A 22,003-nucleotide genomic window follows, 5' to 3' on the forward strand; every position below is an offset into this window, starting at 1 on the left:
TTACTGTACACTCTGTACATTTCAGATTTAATTGGGAAAATTGTGGCATTGCTTCTACCTGTAAGAGAGAATATCTGTATAATACAGTACCATAGATGGCAACACAAGGGTGCATTGTGGCTCTATTATAATCATTGCATATTAACATTATTGAAGTGTACATTGCCTTAATAAAATGCAAGACTGATAAGCCTGAGGTGTTTTATTGTTCCCATGCGTGTTTGTGCATTATTCTCTTTTCTTATTGAACACATTAGAACAATTTCTACTGCAATATCAAATGCTTAAGAACATGACAAACTCATTAAGGAAAACTATTACCCCTAGATCCTGACAAAGGCCTCTCGCCCAGCTAAGTCACTAATTGTCTCTGTCCTGCACTGATGAGAGCCAATCACCGCGAAAGCTGTCTGAAGAGGAGGTACTGGCTTGGCAACAATCCTGTTATGTCTCCAGGACTGTTTGAAAGGTCGAACACTGACTTTTAGCATAACTATCTTACAACCGGTGAAACCAGTGGCATAGTTTCCTTTTCTATTTTAGGACCGGCAACCTCCGGCACTCCAGACGTTCTTAAACTACAACTCCCAGAATCCTCCTTTCTATGGGAGATACAATAACAGTCGAGTAAGTATACATGCTGGGAGGTGTAGTTTCACAGCAGCTGGGGTGCCGAAGGTTGCTGATCCCTGATCTATACATTTGAGTTATCGGCAGCTTTAGGAAATGTCCAAATGAGACTGCAGGAAATCTCCCAGCATTCCTTCCTAAATTAACTTTGGTATAGGGCATCTATCTGTATGCTGGTTGCTTGTGTTGTGCTTGCTGGCTGTGGACCTCTCTGGGTGTGTGTGAACAGTTACCTGTGACTTGTATACTCCTTGTTTATGATGAAAGGGTTAATGTTTCCCTTGTCTCGATGTCTGAACATTTGGTGGTCAGGAGTCTTATTAATTACTCTGCTATTTAGACCTGCGGGCAGTTTGCCTGGGAGATCAGTCTCTCTTCTGTCTCCTTGCTATGTTACTACTTTGTAGTTTTGGGTCTGCCGTGATCAATGTGTGGTATGAGTGGGTTCCAGCTTGGCTCCTTCAGCGTGTTAAGTGATACTTGCTCTTGCCGTTTGTGCGTGGGATGAATGTGACTTCCAGCTTTGTGTGAATTGTGTCCTATCTATTCTGTTCAGTAATCTGGTCAGTTTATTTGTGACTTCGGCCCTGACTTGTGTAGTCAACCTGTTTATCAATGTCTAATAGGTCTTCTTCTGTGTTGCAATATCATTATACCATGTCTTCGGTTATGTCCTGCCCATTAATGCCATACTTTCAGAGAGGATTTTGATCTGCATGGGTTCCGGTTTTTGCTTTGATCCGGATTCCGTATCTTTGGTCAAATTTGGTGGTGCCCTTGGTTCATATCTGTTTTTAAATCCTTGGGTTCCTGCTGTGTAGTCATGTGTGAACAGGTTCCTGCTGTCACAGTCCCACCTGTGACAGGGACTAGAAGATCGAGGAGACTGGCTGCACGTGATTGACAGCCTCTATTTCACCTTTCTGTGTTGTTGCTGGGGATGACCACACCTCTTTTCTCAGGTGTAGCTTAAGTGGTCATTCCTTCTCCTCTATTTTGTCCGTCCTCACCCATCATGCTATGCAGTTAATAGCTCCTTGTTTGCGGAAGTCCTGGTGTTGGTTCTCTCCGAGTTCCTTCTCGTCTGCATACTTCTGGAAGTGAAGTGTTTCTGCTTTGTTGTTTTTCCCTTTCTGCTTATATTAGGCCTGAGGGGGTCTCGTATTCCTTCATCTGGGAAGGAATAGGCCATCCCTGTCCTGACACTATCTGCAGGGCCCTGTTAGGGTGAGATAGGGCTTAGGTTGCTGCGTATGAACATTCCTACCATTAAGGTCTGTTCATACTGATAGCAGTCAGGGCTCAGTGTAGGGACTCACTAGATGTGACCATTTCCCTTTCCCTCGGTTCCAAGCCTAATCCCTTTTCCCTTCCCTTCTGTGTTCAGTGTGGAGTGTATTTACCACACTGCGCTGACACCTGCAGTTCTAACTGCAGGTGCTTGAATGAGATCCCTGCACTTAGCAAGCAAAAGGACTGTTGACCAGTTGGGGACTGTTGTTTAGGACAGATCGTCCAAGTAGACAGGGAAAGTGGTCAGGTGGGCATTAGGTTTGCACTGTTCCCTACCCATAGGTTCTGTCTAATTCAGATTATGTTTGTTTATCTTGTAATCATTGTTGAATACACCGTTCATTTCTGCCTTTTCTGCTTGTGATATGTTCAGTGTTTCCCCTTAACCCTTGAATGTGACATACAGTCAGTGTCTGGAACTGCAGCTCAGCCCCCTTTTCCTATGATCTGCCCGTCCATTTCTGCCTTTTTGCTTCTGCGACACATATTAAAAAATTAAATTAAAAAAAGACATGGTACACAATTTTTACATTTCATATTTTGTATTTACATTATTTTTTCAAAAATGTTTTCACATTACACTGCTTTAATTAAAAAAAAAAAAGAAGAGAAAAGCCACACACAAAAAGGTATACATAGGAAGAGACAGCACTGTACAGAGACGTTACACTGCACCAACTCCACTGCTTCTTCTCGCCATAAACATTTCTTACTGGCAATGACTCAATTTGGCTTTCAAGTACTTGATGAATTGAAGAATTGGGAGACACTACATAACCTAAGGTATGTCAACACCTAAACATCACATCTACTCCTGATTATTTAACATTACTTTTATAGTCATTATGGAGTTGACAACCCAGTTAGAACAAAAACGTAAAAAAAGATGCTAAAACTGTGTAATGAGGCTTGGTTCACAGTCGTTCTAATTAATCCCAAGGATTGTCGATGGAGTTCAGGTCAGAGTGACTGTCAGAGAGCAATTCATGGCATTTCCTTTGGGTGGAGCTGGAAGTAGAGAGTAGTAGTGGGAACCCGGGGAGCACCGGAACGGTAACAGTGAGGGGATCAGTGGAGGTGAGTACCTTATTTTATTTAAAAGAGTTGGCCCATATCGCTAAGATATGTTATCAATGTCAGATAGGATCTCCAGTATGGGGCCTCCAAAGTGAACAGAGAGCAGCCGCCCTGCGTTCACTGCTATGGGAGTTCCTAAAATAGTGCCAGCTCAACTTTTTCCGCTAGTGCCATAGCAGTGAATGACGTGGTGGTCAGGCTTGTGTGGCGAGCTCTCCATTAACCTCAAAGGACCCTATTCTGGAGATAAGAGCCGGTCCCAGATAGCATATCCTAGTGATGGGCCAACCCCTTTAAGCCCCTCAGACCCCGCTGCCAACTATTTATAGTTAGCTGGAACACCCTTTTAACATTCCCTTTTCTGATTATGAATTTACTTTCGGTCTCACAGCTACAAAAACCCAACCCATCAAGTTGATGATGACCACTTCCATCATGGCTTCCAGAAGCTGCTCAGGCCCCGGCAGTGAGTGACACTACTGAGGTCAGGCATAGTTTACTGTATAGAAGAAAACTTTGACCTGATTGTTAGTGATTTGTTGGACAAAAAACATACGGTGATAGAGCCATGTGGAAAGACATTGAATTATACACGTTATTTAGATCTGTCATTGGAGGTGGCATCTCTATATGCTTCAATTGAATGTATGTACCAGTTCAAGAAGGTGCATAGGCCTTACCTGAAAAATATCATGTTAAATGTTCCGGGCACTACATTTTTGGAGATTTATTCTGCAGTCAGGAATTTTGCCCCTAATGTGACCATGGACAACCATGTAATCTGGATTTTTCCTTCTTCTGGATCAACTGTAGGACTATAAACTGCACTTGATGGAACTATGTCCTTTTTCAACCTTATCAACTATATAACTATGGGTTTAGCTAAAATGGCCTCAGTGACTATTTAGGATTGGTGTCCACATACCTTTGTGTTGAATTAAGATGTTAGGAACAAGAAAACCATTCTATTAATTATATAATGATGCAAGACATAAGACTTTTTGACGGTGCCTGAAGGTCCTAAAAGGGCACGCTATATATGTTACGCCTTTCTCTGGGCTCTCTTAGCCATTAGCAATGCAAACAGAAATCGAATGAAATGCTTCACCTTGTGAACGGGCAAACAGGGAGTGGGTAATGGTTCATTTCTTCCAGCCCAAAGGCTTCAAGAAACCATTTAGTGGATGCTATTGAACCTTCTAGATGAGTTTTGATAGGGCATTGTGCAGACACTCTAAGACTATGTTCACATCAAGTTTGTGATATTTCATCTGTACGCTGGGAAAGCTCCCTGCATACATGCTAAATGCGTCCATAGGGTTACATTAGCTCGACCAAGACCAAAAGAGTGTCCCTTAAACCTAAGGACACCATCTGGTTGGCCCCCAAAAATGCTTCATGAAATATCGCAGTAGCAGCAAATGGAGAGGAGGCCTCTCTTGGGCAGCTTGCTCTCCATTCACTATTATGGGACCTTCCCATTCTGTAGTTAGGAGCGGGTCCCAGAGATGCGGCTCATCCCAGTGATATGCCATTAATGTTGAGATGAGACACCCCCTTTAACTGTGATGTGAACAGAGCCTAAAGAAAACTGACTTGTTGACAGGTTCTCTTTAAATACAGATTGGTGAAAGTAAAGAGGAAGGTTCGTGAAAGAAGAATGAACTTTGCAAATGATACAAGACATAAAAGCAGGGCACGAAAACAAAGATCACTGCCAATAATGCAATCTCCTGCAAGCAGATACTGAAAATAAGAATACGAGGTCAAATTTACAGCAGTACAATGTGGATGGAAACATTGGTTTTCATCCAAAATTCTCTAAAAGCTTACAACTGACCACCAAGATGCGTCTTGTGAACTATTAAGCAAAAGCAGACGACTTCGGTGTACATGGGGATTAGGAGGACACCATAAGCAGAAGATCTGAAAAACTGATAACCTATACTTAAAGAATAGTTTTAGGATTTCTAAAAACAAAAAGTGATAATTCTTAAATTAAATTATGGATTAATTAAAGTTTCATTTATTAATGGGCTGTCTCAGTTTGGATATTGTTCGCATATATTGCGAGGATATGCCATCAATATCATCTCGGTGGGGGGCTTACCTCTATCATTCACTGGACAAAATGAAGGCAGTGGTAGAAAAGTGCTAGGTGACACTTTGTCTCCAGTCCATTTTTTCCAGAGGGCGACTGAACAGCCTCTGAATCTAGAGCTGACCATACACATTTCGTAAAAATTGTCCAACCTTTTGGCAATATTGGCTGACCATCACTTGAATTTTTTTTCCTTCTGTTGAAAATGTGATTTGACAGGTTGCAATATTTTTTTAGCGTGGTTGTGGTTTTTGGAGCAAGTCAACTGGTATCAATGATCCCACGGATAACTCATTGACCTTATTTTGGCCAATTCTTACCCCATGTGTATGGCTTGCTTAAAGGGGTACTCTGGGCTACACATATTAATGACCTATCCTCCAGATAGGTTATCAATATCGCATGGATGGGGGTCTGACACCCAGCATCTCCATCAATCAGCTGTGTCAGGCTGCTGCCGTGTCGGTACCTATACAGTGTACATTACCGGAGGCAGAAGGCTCTGTAAACTGTGTATTGGCCATGCCAAGGTACTGCAGCTCAACTCCCATTCAGGTGAATGGGAGCTGAGCTTTGGTACACTGGTGTCAGAAACTACACACTGTATGAAGCCTTGTGCTTCCACTCCATACACTGACGGCCCAAAACAACTGATTGGTGGGGGTGCCGGTGGTTGGACTGAGGATAGGTCATCGATATCTTAAGCCTGGAGAACCTTTTTTAAGGGATTCAACAGGAGATGAACCGGCACAGCGCTTTCCTAGTCACACGACCACTCCGTTCTAGTGGTCAACCCACACGATTGAACATCGATGGCAAATCCTAGAAATATGCTGCCAATGATCATACAGAGACAGCCACTAAGGATAGAACTATCGATAAACCTAGCAACACAATCATTTTGTTAGAGAAAATACTTTTATGCTTGATCTTCCTTTGAGAGATGGTTTGCAGATTTATAACACTCCAAACAGCTGACACAGGATCATGTTCTGCTTTAAATAAAGACATTTTATCTTAATCTGCCAGGAAAAAAAATTGCTGGTATACGCCAAAGCCAAATAGAAGGATGTTCTCAAGGAAGATGAGAGGTTGCATTGAAAAGACATAGTTCTTCTTCATTCATAACAACTATGTCATTAAGCAAACACTGCAGCTCGGGAGAGGCAATCAAAAAGCAGACAACCTCTTTTACATTTTCTTTTGAAACTGTAACGTAGGGATATGAAAAAAGCTGCGATAGCCTGCTCAACCTTGAGAGCCATCTTTGAATGGAATCATGGAAGGAAGAACTAGGTTGGTGCTAGTGAGTCTCTGACACTAAAATGGTAAGTGTCCTGGTCCAGGGATGTATGTATCTAAGGATACACTACGCTGTCTCATTTGGTGTCCAACCATCATGCTTTGTTGTCCATGCAAATGGCCACCAAGAGCACCCTGTGGTGACAACATACTGGAACTCTGGGGGTACATCTCTCCTGACACACTTCGTTGTTTCATTAACATGAAGTTCTGTTGCGCTGTCTGAGATGGAGGTGCCATTCCTGTCCTACCCATAGGGTGCATAGGTGGCATTCCCAGGGTTCTCTGTGGGCCTGGAAGACTTGGGCCTGAACGACCCGAATGTTGCTCAACCATCATGTTCTGCAAGCCAAGGAGGTGCATATTAGCTGGGTGTGATTTCAGCGGTTGTGTACTCCCTTTCGGAAAGTACTGCAGAGTACTACTTGGTTTCTCCGATGGCATGATACGGGACAAGTCAAATTCTGGAATACCACTGGGTGATGGTCGGATTACCTCTCCTAGCTCTGGGTCTGTAAGCACGGAAGGAAGACCGTGACCATATGCTTCTGATATCCTGTGCGGGAGACAGGGTTGATTAGGTGCTTCATCTGGATAGTTTTGCTGCATGGAATTATTTCCAGCTCCTTGTGGTAAAGGTGGATTATGTGGAGGCCCAGGCTGCAGACGTGGTGGGAAGACCAATGAGTTGGAGGACATCATTTGTGATCCAGGACAGCAAGAGTCCTGGTTCACTGAAGGAATCATCAAAGGTGTCTGAATAGGGCCAATTGATGGGTGCATGGGCGGACCAGGTGAATTGAGCATTGAAGTAGGGGGTTCATGGGAGAGGGGTGGCTGTCCTTGGAGACCAATGTTTCCTACTGGGCTTTGCGAAGAACTCAAATTCAAATGCAGAGAAATCGGAGGGTTCATCCCAGGGCCTGAAACAAATAATAGATCACCAGTAAATATAGGTTTAGAAACCACCCTCAAACTCACACATCCAAGTTCTGTCAACAGTAGAAACAAAGGGGGAGATTTATCAAACTGATGTAAGTGCACTGGTTTAGTTGCCCATAGCGACCAATTAGATTTTACCTTTCATTTTTCACAGCTCCTTTGGAAAATAATAGTTGGAATCTGATTGGTTGCTATGGGCAACTAAGCCAGTTCTACTTTACACCAGTTTGAAAAATCTCCCCCAAAGTGCATCTCCTTAGCCAGATCGCAACCAAAGTTTTATAGAACAAGAAAAGGGCCTCTGATATCTTCTACCATATTTATGCAAGATTATATCTCAGAGTGGTAATCTAACATTTTTCCCTGAGCCCAAGGCGCTGAGTCAAGCCGCTGCATGGGTCTTCTGCTGTGGAGGCACAGACGGGCAGAAGTGCAGATCCAGGCCGTTTAACCCCTTAGATCAATAGCACCGTCTAAGTGGTTACAGAGAGAGAGTGTAATCCTTCTGTTTCTTATTGGCACTGCACTAATAAAATTGCTGGGTGCCGATGTCTTGCCATGGCAGCCTAGGGACTAAGGAAGGCCCAGGCCTACCTTCAGTGTATTTCTAGCAGGCAGTGCTTCTCTTTTGCAGCCTGCCAGTGGATGTCGGTACAGCACTGACAGAATAATACATTGCATTGTATAAGCAATGCAATGTGTATTAGAAAAGCGATCAAAAGATCGCCTATAAAAGTCCCCTTGTGGGCGTTGTAAATAGTTAAAAAATTCCATGTTAGAAAAAAAACACACCCTTTTTCACTAAAAAAAAAAAAAAAAAAAAAAGCTTTTTAATGGAAGAAATTGCTAATATAAAATTCCCTTCACATATTTGGTATGCAGTATAAAAAAAAAAACCTATAAAGGGTCATTTATTAAGACTGGCGATTTAGACGGGGGATGCGCCAAAGTTTTGTAGAGGTGCAGACCTCTACATACCTCTTCCTGCTTGGTGCCGCCGGCCGTGCAACATGCCTTAAACTACGCCAGGTCTGTTGCTTCCTTAAACTGGCATGGAAAATGAAGAATCAGACGGGCTGTCTAGCCCTCCCTCTTCCTCGCCCATGCCACACCACTTTTTCTACCACCTTGGAAAAGTCGCAGATTTTGCCTCAAAAACCCTTTGCGACAAAATCTGCGACAAAAATATGCCAAAACGTGGCGTAAAAACAATAATAAATGACCACCTATATGTATTTGGTATTGCTGTAATCATACTGACCGAAAGAGTAAAGTTATCATTATTTATGCTGAAAAATTTATGCCACAAAATATATAACGGAAAAACTCAATGGCAGTATTGCTGTTTTTTTCCCCTCCCCCTCACAAAGAGTTAATAAAAGTTAATCAGTAAGTTATATGTACCCCAAAATGGTGACATTAAAAACTACAACTTGTCCCACAAAAAAAATTAAAAATAAAAAGTCCTCATACAGCTGTATCAATAGAAAAATAAAGAAGTTATAGCTCTTGGAAGGTGACTATGGAAAAATGAAAAAAACAGGCTTTTCCTCTGGATAGGTCATCAGTATCTTATCGGTGGGGGTCCGACACCCAGGACCCCCGCTTATCAGCTGTTTGAGAAGGTGCCAGCACTCCTGTGAGCACCGCCGCCTTCTCGAAGCTCACCAAGCACAGCGCCGTACATTGTATAGTGGCTGTGCTTGGTATTGCAGCTCATCCCCATTCACTTCAATGCTGCTCCTAGACCATGTGGCCGATGAACGTGACGTCACATGGCTTTAAGCAAACCGGGAGCAAGTCGTGGGACGGGCTAATGCGAGCTCTGCCTTCTCAAACAACTGATCGGTGAGGGTCCCAGGTGTTGGACCTCCACAGATCAGATACCGATAGGTCATCAGTTATAAAGTCTTAGAAAACCCCTTTAAAAAGGACCTGTCACCTCTCCTGACATGCCTATTTTAATAGGTACACCCATTCCCCACGTAATAATTCTGGAGCATCTATTCTTATGTCTCTATGTTGTGCCATTTCTTTATGATTTGCACTAGAAGTTATGAATAAATTGCTAGCAGTCTGCAGTAAGGGTACAGAGGGGTGGTAACCAGTTGGGGGGGTGTCCCTGCACAGTCTGAAAATGGCAGCACTGATTGGATAGTCAGTCTGTGCAGGGACACACCCCCCAACTGGTTACCACCCCTCTGTACCCTTACTGCAGACTGCTAGCAATTTATTCATAACTTCTAGTGCAAATAATAAAGGAATGGCACAACATAGAGACATACGAATAGATGCTCCAGAATTGTTATTACATGGGGAATGCATGAAGCTATTAAAACAGGAATGTCAGAAGTGGTGAAAGGTCCTCTTTAACCACCTCCAGACCGCCTAACGCACATGTGCGTTCCGGAGGTGGCAGCCCTGCGCACGACGACGCATATACGCGTCATCTCGCGAGGGCCGGGATTTCCTGTGAACGCGCGCACACAGGCGCGCGCGCTCACAGGAACGGAAGGTAAGCGAGTGGATCTCCAGCCTGCCAGCGGCGATCGCTCGCTGGCAGGCTGGAGATCCGAATTTTTTAACCCCTAACAGGTATATTAGACGCTGTTTTCATAACAGCGTCTAATATACCTCCTACCTGGTCCTCTGGTGGTCCCTTTTGTTAGGATCGACCACCAGAGGACTCAGGTAGCTCAGTACAGTCGCACCAAACACCACACTACACTACACCCCCCCCCCCCCCCGTCACTTATTAACCCCTTATAAACCCCTGATCACCCATGATCACCCCATATAAACTCCCTGATCACCGCCCTGTCATTGATCACCCCCCTGTCAGGCTCCGTTCAGACATCCGTATGATTTTTACGGATCCACGGATACATGGATCGGATCCGCAAAAAGCATACGGACGTCTGAATGGAGCCTTACAGGGGGGTGATCAATGACAGGCGGGTGATCACCCATATACACTCCCTGATCACCCCCTTTAATTGATCACCCCCTGTCATTGATCACCCCCCTGTAAGGCTCCATTCAGACGTCCGCATGATTTTTACGGATCCATGGATACATGGATCGGATCCGCAAAACACATGCGGACGTCTGAATGGAGCCTTACAGGGGGTGATCAATGACAGGCGGGTGATCACCCATATACACTCCCTGATCACCCCCCTGTCATTGATAACCCCCCTGTAAGGCTCCATTCAGACGTCCGCATGTGTTTTGTGGATACGATCCATGTATCCATGGATCCGTAAAAATCATGCGGACGTCTGAATGGAGCCTTACAGGGGGGTGATCAATGACAGGCGGGTGATCACCCATATACACTCCCTGATCACCCCCTGTCATTGATCACCCCCCTGTCATTGATCACCCCCCTGTAAGGCTCCATTCAGACGTCCGCATGATTTTTACGGATCCATGGATACATGGATCGGATCCGCAAAACACATGCGGACGTCTGAATGGAGCCTTACAGGGGGTGATTAATGACAGGCGGGTGATCACCCATATAACACTCCCTGATCACCCCCCTGTAAGGCTCCATTCAGACGTCCGCATGTGTTTTGTGGATCCGATCCATGTATCCATGGATCCGTAAAAAATCATGCGGATGTCTGAATGGAGCCTTACAGGGGGGGTGATCATTGACAGGGGGGTGATCACCCTGATCACCCCCTGTCATTGATAACCCCCCTGTAAGGCTCCATTCAGACGTCCGCATGTGTTTTGTGGATCCGATCCATGTATCCATGGATCCGTAAAAAATCATGCGGATGTCTGAATGGAGCCTTACAGGGGGGGTGATCATTGACAGGGGGGTGATCACCCTGATCACCCCCTGTCATTGATAACCCCCCTGTAAGGCTCCATTCAGACGTCCGCATGTGTTTTGTGGATCCGATCCATGTATCCATGGATCCGTAAAAAATCATGCGGATGTCTGAATGGAGCCTTACAGGGGGGGTGATCATTGACAGGGGGGTGATCACCCTGATCACCCCCTGTCATTGATAACCCCCCTGTAAGGCTCCATTCAGACGTCCGCATGTGTTTTGCGGATCCGATCCATGGATCCGTAAAGATTATACGGACGTCTGAATGGAGCCTTACAGGGGGGTTATCAATGACAGGGGGTGATCAGGGAGTCTATATGGGTGATCACCCCCCTGTCATTGATCACCCCCCTGTCATTGATCACCCCCCCCCCCCCCCCCCGGTAAGGCTCCATTCAGACATTTTTTTTGGCACAAGTTAGCGGAAATTTTTTGTTTGTTTTTGTTTTTGTTTTTTCTTACAAAGTCTCATATTCCACTAACTTGTGTCAAAAAATAAAATCTCACATGGACGCACCATACCCCTCACGGAATCCAAATGCGTAAACATTTTTAGACATTTATATTCCAGACTTCTTCTCACGCTTTAGGGCCCCTAAAAAGCCAGGGCAGTATAAATACCCCACATGTGACCCCATTTTGGAAAGAAGACACCCCAAGGTATTCGCTGAGGGGCATATTGAGTCCATGAAAGATTGAAATTTTTGTCCTAAGTTAGCGGAAAGTGAGACTTTGTGAGAAAAAAAACAAAAAAAAATCAATATCCGCTAACTTATGCAAAAAAAAAAAAAATTCTAGGAACTCGCCATGCCCCTCATTGAATACCTTGGGGTGTCTTCTTTCCAAAGTGGGGTCACATGTGGGGTATTTATACTGCCCTGGCTTTTTAGGGGCCCGAAAGTGTGAGAAGAAGTCTGGGATCCAAATGTCTAAACATGCCCTCCTAAAAGGAATTTGGGCCCCTTTGCGCATCTAGGCTGCAAAAAAGTGTCACACATGTGGTATCGCCGTACTCAGGAGAAGTTGGGGAATGTGTTTTGGGGTGTCATTTTACATATACCCATGCTGGGTGAGAAAAATGTCTTGGACAAATGCCAACTTTGTATAAAAAAATGGGAAAAGTTGTCTTTTGCCAAGATATTTCTCTCACCCAGCATGGGTATATGTAAAATGACACCCCAAAACACATTCCCCAACTTCTCCTGAGTACGGCGATACCAGATGTGGGACACTTTTTTGATGCCAAGGTGGGCAAAGGGGCACATATTCCAAAGTGCACCTATGGGCCCCTAAATTGCCAGGGCAGTATAACTACGCCACAAGTGACCCCATTTTGGAAAGAAGACACCCCAAGGTATTCCGTGAGGGGCACGGCGAGTTCCTAGAATTTTTTATTTTTTGTCGCAAGTTAGTGGAATATGAGACTTTGTAAGGAAAAAAGAGAAAAAAAAAAAATCATCATTTTCCGCTAACTTGTGACAAAAAATTAAAAATTCTAGGAACTCGCCATGCCCCTCACGGAATACCTTGGGGTGTCTTCTTTCCAAAATGGGGTCACTTGTGGGGTAGTTATACTGCCCTGGCAATTTAGGGGCCCAAATGTGTGAGAAGAACTTTGCAATCAAAATGTGTAAAAAATGACCGGTGAAATCCAAAAGGTGCACTTTGGAATATGTGCCCCTTTGCCCACCTTGGCAGCAAAAAAGTGTCACACATCTGGTATCGCCGTACTCAGGAGAAGTTGGGGAATGTGTTTTGGGGTGTCATTTTACATATACCCATGCTGGATGAGAGAAATATCTTGGCAAAAGACAACTTTTCCCATTTTTTTATACAAAGTTGGCATTTGACCAAGATATTTTTCTCACCCAGCATGGGTATATGTAAAATGAGACCCCAAAACACATTCCCCAACTTCTCCTGAGTACGGCGATACCAGATATGTCACACTTTTTTGCTGCCAAGGTGGGTAAAGGGGCACATATTCCAAAGTGCACCTTTTGGATTTCACCAGTCATTTTTTACACATTTTGATTGCAAAGTTCTTCTCACACATTTGGGCCCCTAAATTGCCAGGGCAGTATAACTACCCCACAAGTGACCCCATTTTGGAAAGAAGACACCCCAAGGTATTCTGTGAGGGGCATGGTGAGTTCCTAGAATTTTTTATTTTTTGTCGCAAGTTAGTGGAATATGAGACTTTGTAAGAAAAAATAAAAAAAATAAAATCATCATCATTTTCCGCTAACTTGTGACAAAAAATAAAAAGTTCTATGAACTCACTATGCCCATCAGCGAATACCTTAGGGTGTCTACTTTTTTTTGCAGACCGCAAAAATGGGGTCATTTGTGGGGGTTTTCTACTGTTTGGGCATTGTAGAACCTCAGGAAACATGACAGGTGCTCAGAAAGTCAAAGCTGTTTCAAAAAGCGGAAATTCACATTTTTGTACCATAGTTTGTAAATGCTATAACTTTTACCCAAACCATTTTTTTTTTGCCCAAACATTTTTTTTTTATCAAAGACATGTAGAACTATAAATTTGGCGAGAAATTTATATATGGATGTCGTTTTTTTTGCAAAATTTTACAGCTGAAAGTGAAAAATGTCATTTTTTTGCAAAAAAATCGTTACATTTTGATTAATAAACAAAAAAAGTAAAAATGTCAGCAGCAATAAAATACCACCAAATGAAAGCTCTATTAGTGAGAAGAAAAGGAGGTAAAATTCATTTGGGTGGTAAGTTGCATGACCGAGCGATAAACGGTGAAAGGAGTGTAGTGCCGAAGTGTAAAAAGTGGCCTGGTCATGAAGGGGGTTTCACCTAGCGGGGCTGAAGTGGTTAAGGCCCAAACCTGGTCACAAAGGGGTTAAACCTGGGCTTAGGAGTCATGTGGGTGGTCTTAGATCTTAAAAGGCTAGCTCCTATAATGGTGTTAGTAGTTACTATTATATATTTCATGTTTCAAGGAGACACATTTCTTGTAAATGCAGATATGCGCTATGTCAGTTTATACCAAATATTTATTTAACTAAACTTTGAAAGGTTTAAAATGAAGATCTAACCTTTCAGTGATATTTTTGTTTTATCTATAACTGCACAAAATATTGTGCTGGTGGATATTCCAGTCTGTCTGTACTGTCTATACAGGGGCTGGAGCTCTGTACATCTATGTACATCCACATGCAGTAGGCTCCCCTACTGTTTTATCATAACACTGCTTGAACCAAAGGTAGCCATTTTTTCAACCTTACTAATTATCTTATTTAGGGTACTTTCACACTAGCGGCAGGGGACTCCGGCGGGTGAACAGCCTGTCGGATCCGTCCTGCCGCTAGTTCACGTGTGCCCCCGGACTGCCGCTACTGCATGCAGTACTTTTAGTCCGGCCTCCTCTCTGCGTGCGCTGCCGGAACTCCGCCCCCATTATAGTCAATGGGGACGGAGCGCAGGTTGGGGGGCACACGTGAACTAGCGGCCGGACGGATCCGACAGGCTGTTTACCCGCCGGAACAGCCTGCCGGAGTCCCCTGCCGCTAGTGTGAAATTAGCCTTATTTGTATTAATTATGTAGTGCCAACATATTCCACAGCACTGTACAGGCAACAGTGCCTTTCCCCAGTGGGGTCATAATCTCAAATCCCTATCACAGGACATGATGACGTTTCCACTGCCTGGCTCTGTCGAACAAAGTGCAGCGGGCACGGCAGTTGCAGAGAGAGCAGAGCCTCTAGGTGTAATGGTAACGCCCCCGTTGTTCCTAGAGGCTCATTTGCATATATTAAAACCTCCTTTTTCTCAACAATGCAGGCACATATGAACATTGGAAAGTCAGAGTGCTGGTCACATGACACAGCTGAGGTTCAGAAGGGGGGATATAACTCACAAATACAGCCACTGGTGATTAGATTACCTTCACTACAGATGACATCATGTAACTTTCTAACAGGTTAGAGTAAAAAAAAAAAAAAAATGTGTGGGAGTGCTTCTTTACGATTATCCAGCCAATAATTGGGGATGAGAGTTTGTAGAAACATTTGCTATCAAACTGGCCCATCTATAAGTGCCAGCAATCACCCAACAGACGAGCAAACGCTCATTCATCGGATGATCATGTCTTCCATCCTGCACCTAAAATCATGGGCATCCCATCTCGCTGTGTAAATGTTGCCCAGAAACAATGATTTTCTACGGGCACAAGCAATCAATGTAACAATCGCTCGTGCCCATGCAGAGAAGATGACTGCTGCACGTGAATGCAGCGCTCACTTCCTCTGGTGATCAGGCAATTATCAGGAATGAGCGGTTCATTCCCAATAATTGCCTCATGTAAGAAGATAGGAAATACTTACAACAACAGCTTGAACTGCATAATCAGAGCTTTCAGTTAATTTGCTTAGAAAAGTCAGTTTCTGAACGTGGTGTGTAGGAGCACCCAACATGTGACCTGTTTTTGAGTATATTTTTCTGTCTCAGTAAAAGTTGAATTTGCATGTAAGTTTTACTTCTCTGTCTGATGCCAAGTTGCACGATAGCAGTTTAACATATGTTAGCTTTTTGTAAGATTTTTGAAAAAACTAAATGTGGATTTTGGTAATGCAGGTAGCTGCCCGCCGCTCCGGTCTTTTTGTGAGCACAATCACTGATGGTCCTAAATGATCCTTGCCCACATGATCTATTATTTTTACTGTGAATTTTGTGTGCAACTCAATCCAAGGATCAGAATTTCGTTACAAACTTTCAAACATTAGTTTTTTTCAAAAATGTTCGAAGGTGGTCATGGCTGTAAACGGGCGTGTAATGCCACCGCAAGTATCATGTGGTCAGGAGGATACAGGATATGGGGATACAGTTACTTTTTGTCTTCCCTTACCTGAGATAAAAGATGTAGACGTGTGAACTTCGCACAACTTGAACTTTTTTTTTTTTTTTTAAAAGGTCTTTTGAGGGGAAAAAGTGTGCGCCAGATTAAGAATGTCTGGCTGTGTCACTCAATGGGAGGGAAGGAGTAATTAAATGGGTTATCCAACCCCTATAATGCCCCCCCCCCCTCAATGCCTGGGCCCCTAATACAGATTATACTTAACCCGCTCCCGGCACCCGCAGAGCTCCTGGTCCCCGCACGGCCGCCGCTAGCATCGTGGGTGATGCTAACAAGGTTTGTCCCCATCGCGGCCTGCTATTGGCTGCTCCACTCGTTGCCGGATGTTTTGATCCACGCGACGGGGAGATGCGGCGGCCGTGCGGGGAAAGTATAATCTATTAAAGATGCCCGGGCATTGGGAAAGGGGGGGGGGGGTCATTAAAGGGATTGGATAATACCTTTAAGGGGGAAAGGCAGTGGTGAAGCGGTGTACTGAGGGACTAGGCCTGCCCCTTGGTGGTCTGAATACCCTAATAGCACAAGAATAAAAACTACTAAATTTCTCAAAAACAGTGCAACAGATTGCATTTCACTCAGCATGATCAACCCTAAGGGCTCATGCACATGACCGTGCCGTTTTTTGCGGTCTGCAAAAAAAGGATGCCGCCCGTGGGCCTTCCGCAATTTGCGGAACAGAACAGGAGGCCCATTATAGAAATGCCTGTTCTTGTCTGCAAAACGGACAAGAATAGGACATGTCTCATAATTTTTGCGGGGCCACGGAACGGAGCAACGGATGCGGACAGCACACAGAGTGCTGTCCGCATCTTTTGCGGATCCATTGAAATGAATGGTTCCGTATACGGAATCAAAATACGGTCCATATACGGAACGCAAAAAACGTTTGTGTGCATGAGCCCTAATAGGCAGTATACCTGGCTTAACCCCATCCTGACGCAGTGATTTTCCATTTTTGCTTTTTTATTTTTCACTCCCGGAGCCATAGCTTTTTTCTTTTTTCTGTTCACATAGCAGTATACGGGTTTGTTTTTGTTTTTTTCGTTTTTTTTTGCAGGGCAAGTTGTACTTTCTAATTACACCATTGGAAAAAAAAAAAACCAAGCTCAATTCTGCCACAGTTTTAGGAGTTTTGTTTTTACTCCGTTCCCTATGTGGTAAAACTGACCAGTTACCTTCATTCTCTGGGTGAGTACGATAACGACGATACCAAATTTGTATAGTTTTTCTTGCGTTTTAATATATATATTTTTTTCATCACTATATTCTGACCCTAAGGGCTCATTGTTTTGCAGGGCGATGAGAAAAAGAGGGCTGGTCTGAATTTTTCATTTTGTTATACTTTTTTGTGTATTTTTTTAAGCCCCCTTAGGGACATTAACATAAAATCATTAGATTGCCTTTCTCAAACATTAATGAGATTTTATACATTAGTGTTTGTGAAATTCAGTAAATTCCATTGCAGTGCTGCCACCTGCTTGCCTACATTGGAATATACCTGTGATAGGCCTAGTAGCCTTGCACAGGCTCAGGTCTATTACCATTGATGCCTTATTCTCACAGTCAGTGTTCGGTCAATGATTTTAAGCCAAAACCAGGGGCGGCTCTAAACACAGAACAGGTGCAGATCTTTCCCTTATAACTTATGTCTGTGGCGGCTCCTGGTTTTGGCTCACAAACACTGATGGAAATCACTGACCAAAACACCGACATGTGAGTAAGACATAAGGAACGCTTTTCCTCGAGCAGAGCGAACGTCGCTTCAGATGCCACACCTGTCCATCTGATGAGCGGGGGTACCGGGAGTCAGACTGCCACTGATCAGATATTGATGACCTATCCTGAGGACAGACCATCAATATCAAATTCCTGGAAAACCCCTTTAAACTGCTGGTGGCGTTATACTTTCACACAATATTGGGGAGTTTTGAGTTTATTATCAATTTCTATTCTATAATTAAGTTTTGCAATAATTTGTAAGCAACGCTGGCAGTGAAAACGTCTCACCTTGCTGACAGCCAGGTGGAAGGAGAACCCGGTCTGGTAGCAGATCATCGTCACATGTAGCAATTGTTTTAATTGCATTGTGATACAGTGGCGTGGAACTAGGCATGGCATACTTAGACATCTGAGACATCATCAAGGATAAAGGATTCTGGGTCGGTGCACCATCTGAAAAAAAATATAATGACATTATGGACAAAAAGATGTATTTCTTCCAGACCTCCCCATAGACATGCACACTCGACTGAGGGGGTATGTATTCTGAATGGTCAGAGGGGAGCAAGATGCTGCCAGACATCTCTGGTGGTGGCTTCTCTCTCCAAGAACAAAACGACTGGGCGTGTTGAAATCCATCAGCCCAATCAGGAGGCGAAGTTATGGAAATGGTCTAGTGACCGGCACACCGCTGTTTGTATGACTCCCATAGCAGTAAATGGGAGCTACACAAACAGCAAGCTATGCTTTTCCGTAACCCAGAGTTGGGACAACCCTTGTAACAGAACATAAAAATAGAATTTATTTTCAGAAAAGAAAAGCTGGACAGGACAAATTCACATGAGGATGGTTTAATCTACTAAGGAAACTGCTAGGTGAGCATCCACTTAAAGGGCTATTATGTTTGTTTCAAGTTATTCCCTAGCCACAGGATAGGGGATAACTATTAGATCGGTGGGGACCGATCATGAGAACAGGGGCCCCGTGCCTCCTGCAGCCCTCCTGAAATGAACAGCGCAGCCTGTCACACATGTGCCTGTGGTTAGGGGATAACTTGAAACAACCAGAATACCCCTTTAATACCCCAGTAATTAAATCAGATTTAATAAAACTGGGGGGGTTGGAGTTTGGAGAGATTTTAGAGACAAGTGGTGATCTGAATTGTCCAAGATTTAAAGGGGTTTTGCAAGAATGGGGGAGTTTTTGGCAACCCCCCCACTCCCCTTTCCCTACTTTACCGGACTTTTAAAGGGAAGTCCAGTGCTGGCTCCCTGCTCCTTCTTCTCCAGTCCTGCGATGCTCTGCTGGGCTCCCTCGCTGTAAACATCCAGTTTGACATTGCCACAGCCAATCACAGGCCATGGCTGAGACCAGATCCCCTTGCGTCATATGACCATTTGTTATGTAAAAAAGGGAGCCGGTCACTTCCACAATGTCAAACCAGATGTTTTCTGCGAGGGAGCCCATTGGAGCATCGCAGGCCTAGAGGAGAAGGAGCGGGGAGCCAGAGCCAGGAAGCAGGTAAGTAAGCTTCCTTTTAGAGGTCCGGGAGGTTTGCCAAAACTCCCCCCATTCTTGCACAACTCCTTTAATGTGGCTAATAATAATAGGTGATTGCATCTCAATTATGTTCTGATAGTCTGTGACTTAAACACCTGTTTGTCGTGATGTGTAGTGTACCAATGCTATTCGGATTGGAACCAGCTGAGCTCCCCACAGATCTGTGATCTAATCGAACCATTTCCATACTCAATTCCTGTTGTATGGGGCTATATGGGGACTTCTCTTGGGGAAACCCTGTCTGGTCTTAAGAAAACTGACCTTGAATTACCATCTTCTGGCCACCGCTGCCATTTTGCACTCGTGTTGTCCGAACCAGCTCTTCTGATCCTACTCCTGCTTGGGAACCTATTAGATCATTCCTCATTTTCTGGGACAATAACATCTGTTGGTGGGGTGTCATCTGAAGGTTAAGGTTCATATTCATGTTGACACTCATGTTCATATTGAGGTTTCCACCTCCTCCTGCTGATTCCAGTTCCCTGACTGGTCCGGGACGCCCCATGGGGGGGCTTACCATGTTTCTGGACCCTCCAAAATCCATGCCCATGGTAGATCCACTACCCAATCCATCTCCTTGGAACATAGAAGGGTCACCTTGTCGCTGTTGCATAATCACTCGATCCATATCTATGCCTTGTCCACTAGGTATTGACAACTGTCTCTGCATAACAGGTGAACGTTTCTCTAATAGCTGATGTCTCAAAAATTCATCACGGGAAGGAGGATTCAAAAATCTCTCCACTTCTCCTTGACCTCCACCAGGGAATGCCATTCCACTTTGTGGAAAGCTACCTTGCACTCCACCCACTGATGCCATATCTTCAGGCCATCTACCTGGTCTCTGCATAACTCCAATGGTGTCCATTGGCATATTTTGCATGAGAGCATATCTACCGGGAAATCTTGGACCCTGGAATGTTATCCCTCCACCTCTAACTTGCATGGCTTCCTGTCCCTCTAGAGTTACAGGTAACCGATTCCCAACCCACTGTTCGCCAGGCTTGTTGTGGTATGGTGGAGGAGGTCCCCTGAGCATCAACTCAGGTGCTGACCTGCCATGTACAGTCATGTGCTCTTCTTTCCTCCTCTTTTCAGCATAATATTCCTCCTGAAGTTTTCTCCATGCAGCCTGCTCTGGTGTAAGACTGTCTTGTCCCAACCGCTGCATCATAAGACTCATTTGATGACCCATGTCTGGTCCGGTTGGAGGACCTCCCATTTCTTGCTCCATTCCTGGACCTCCTAAACTTTGAGTCTGTGTGATCATAGACTGCAAGGGCTCTTCATACTTTTTTATTGGAGTTGGTGGGTTTGAAGGAACATGAGGTTGAGGATGAGAAGGTACAGATCCTTCTACTGGACTTGTGCTGTGCCTTGAAAATGACTCACTATCAGCACCACTTCGAAGCAACAGCCTTTCTATGTCTCTCAAAGTCTGAAGAGATCGTTCCCGATGCTCGAGCTGCTCTCTTGAAAGAACCTCTGTGTTTAGTGTCATAGTCTCTTGTGTACTTTCCAGAAGTCCAGGGTCCTCGACAGGTAACGGGGCAGAAGGTGGAGGTGGTGGGTTGGAGTGGCTACTGGCAGGACGGCTATTGCTATTTCCCCCCGTGTTTGGAGTCAACTCTTGTTTTGTCTCCTCCACTACTGCTTCAGTTGGCAGCACATTTGGAGGAGCCTGGATAGGCGTGTTAGTTGGATGACTGGCTGGTGCAGGTGATGTAGAAGGTGGTAGCGTGGGCACAGAATCCTCTCCTGCAGTATTTGGAGTGCTGGGTGGTTTCTGGAGAGCATCCTGAATATATAAAAGATAAAAATGTGTCAAAAGTATAATTAAAGGAACCCTCTAGTCAAGAACTCTAAACGATAAGTAAATCTGTACTACAGGTAATGATTTGTGGTTATTTCTATTCCTCAGATCTTGCTCCTTGCTTTTTAGCTCAGCTCTATTAGATCTGCAACTACAGCTTAGGGTACTTTCACACTAGCGTTCTTCTTTTCCGGCATAGAGTTCCATCAAAAGGGCTCTATGCCGGAAAAGAGCTGATCAGGCATATCCCAATGCATTCTGAATGGCCTGCTGCGGTATTATGTCCATCCAAAATGCCTGATCAGTCGCCGGAATGCCGGCATTAATTCCCATTGACTTCCATTCCATAGTGCAGGATCCGGCATTGCAAAACAACTGAAGGACGGATCTGTCCTTCCGGTCTGTGAAAAAGACTGCAAGACGGATCCGTCCATCCGCATGACAAGTGGAGAGACGCAGGGGTCGAGTGGAGGGGGAACGCATGGGAACGGCGTTCCTGCACTTTTTTCATGGCAGGAACGCCGTTCCCTTTCAGCCTCAAGCCAGGAGAACACGGCTGAATCAGATTCACAGGGGAATCAGATTCACAGGGGGAGACGGAGCGCACTGTGCAGGGCAGGCTAAGGGAGGAGGGGCGGCTTCAGTTGAGAGAAAGCTGTCTGTGCGGTGCCGCTGCCTGCGACTCCTCTCATGGCGCCCCGCCCCCTAATGACATCATCTCCTTCACTACGAGATCATTTAGAATGTCTTTTAGAAAAGTTTGTCCTGGGATTCGAACTCACGAACTCTACACATCAGAGGAAGGCATTTACCCTCACAGCCATGAAAGCCGTCT

General features: G+C 44.5%; 1 protein-coding gene across 1 annotated transcript in view; it reads right to left on the reverse strand.

The window, feature by feature from the left end:
• Positions 1-2,446: 2,446 nt before the first annotated feature.
• Positions 2,447-22,003, reverse strand: part of BCL9L (BCL9 like) — a 44,436-nt gene continuing 24,879 nt past the window's right edge. The window contains exons 6-8 of the mRNA XM_044289218.1: positions 19,617-21,153; positions 18,084-18,248; positions 2,447-7,326 (exon numbers count right to left, since the gene is read on the reverse strand). Of these exons, the coding sequence (XP_044145153.1) occupies positions 6,422-7,326; positions 18,084-18,248; positions 19,617-21,153 (2,607 nt within the window). The 3' untranslated portion in view covers positions 2,447-6,421. The remainder of the gene's footprint in view (positions 7,327-18,083; positions 18,249-19,616; positions 21,154-22,003) is intronic.

The sequence above is a fragment of the Bufo gargarizans genome, chromosome 4, assembly GCF_014858855.1.
Source record: "Bufo gargarizans isolate SCDJY-AF-19 chromosome 4, ASM1485885v1, whole genome shotgun sequence".
Taxonomy (NCBI): Eukaryota; Metazoa; Chordata; class Amphibia; order Anura; family Bufonidae; genus Bufo; species Bufo gargarizans.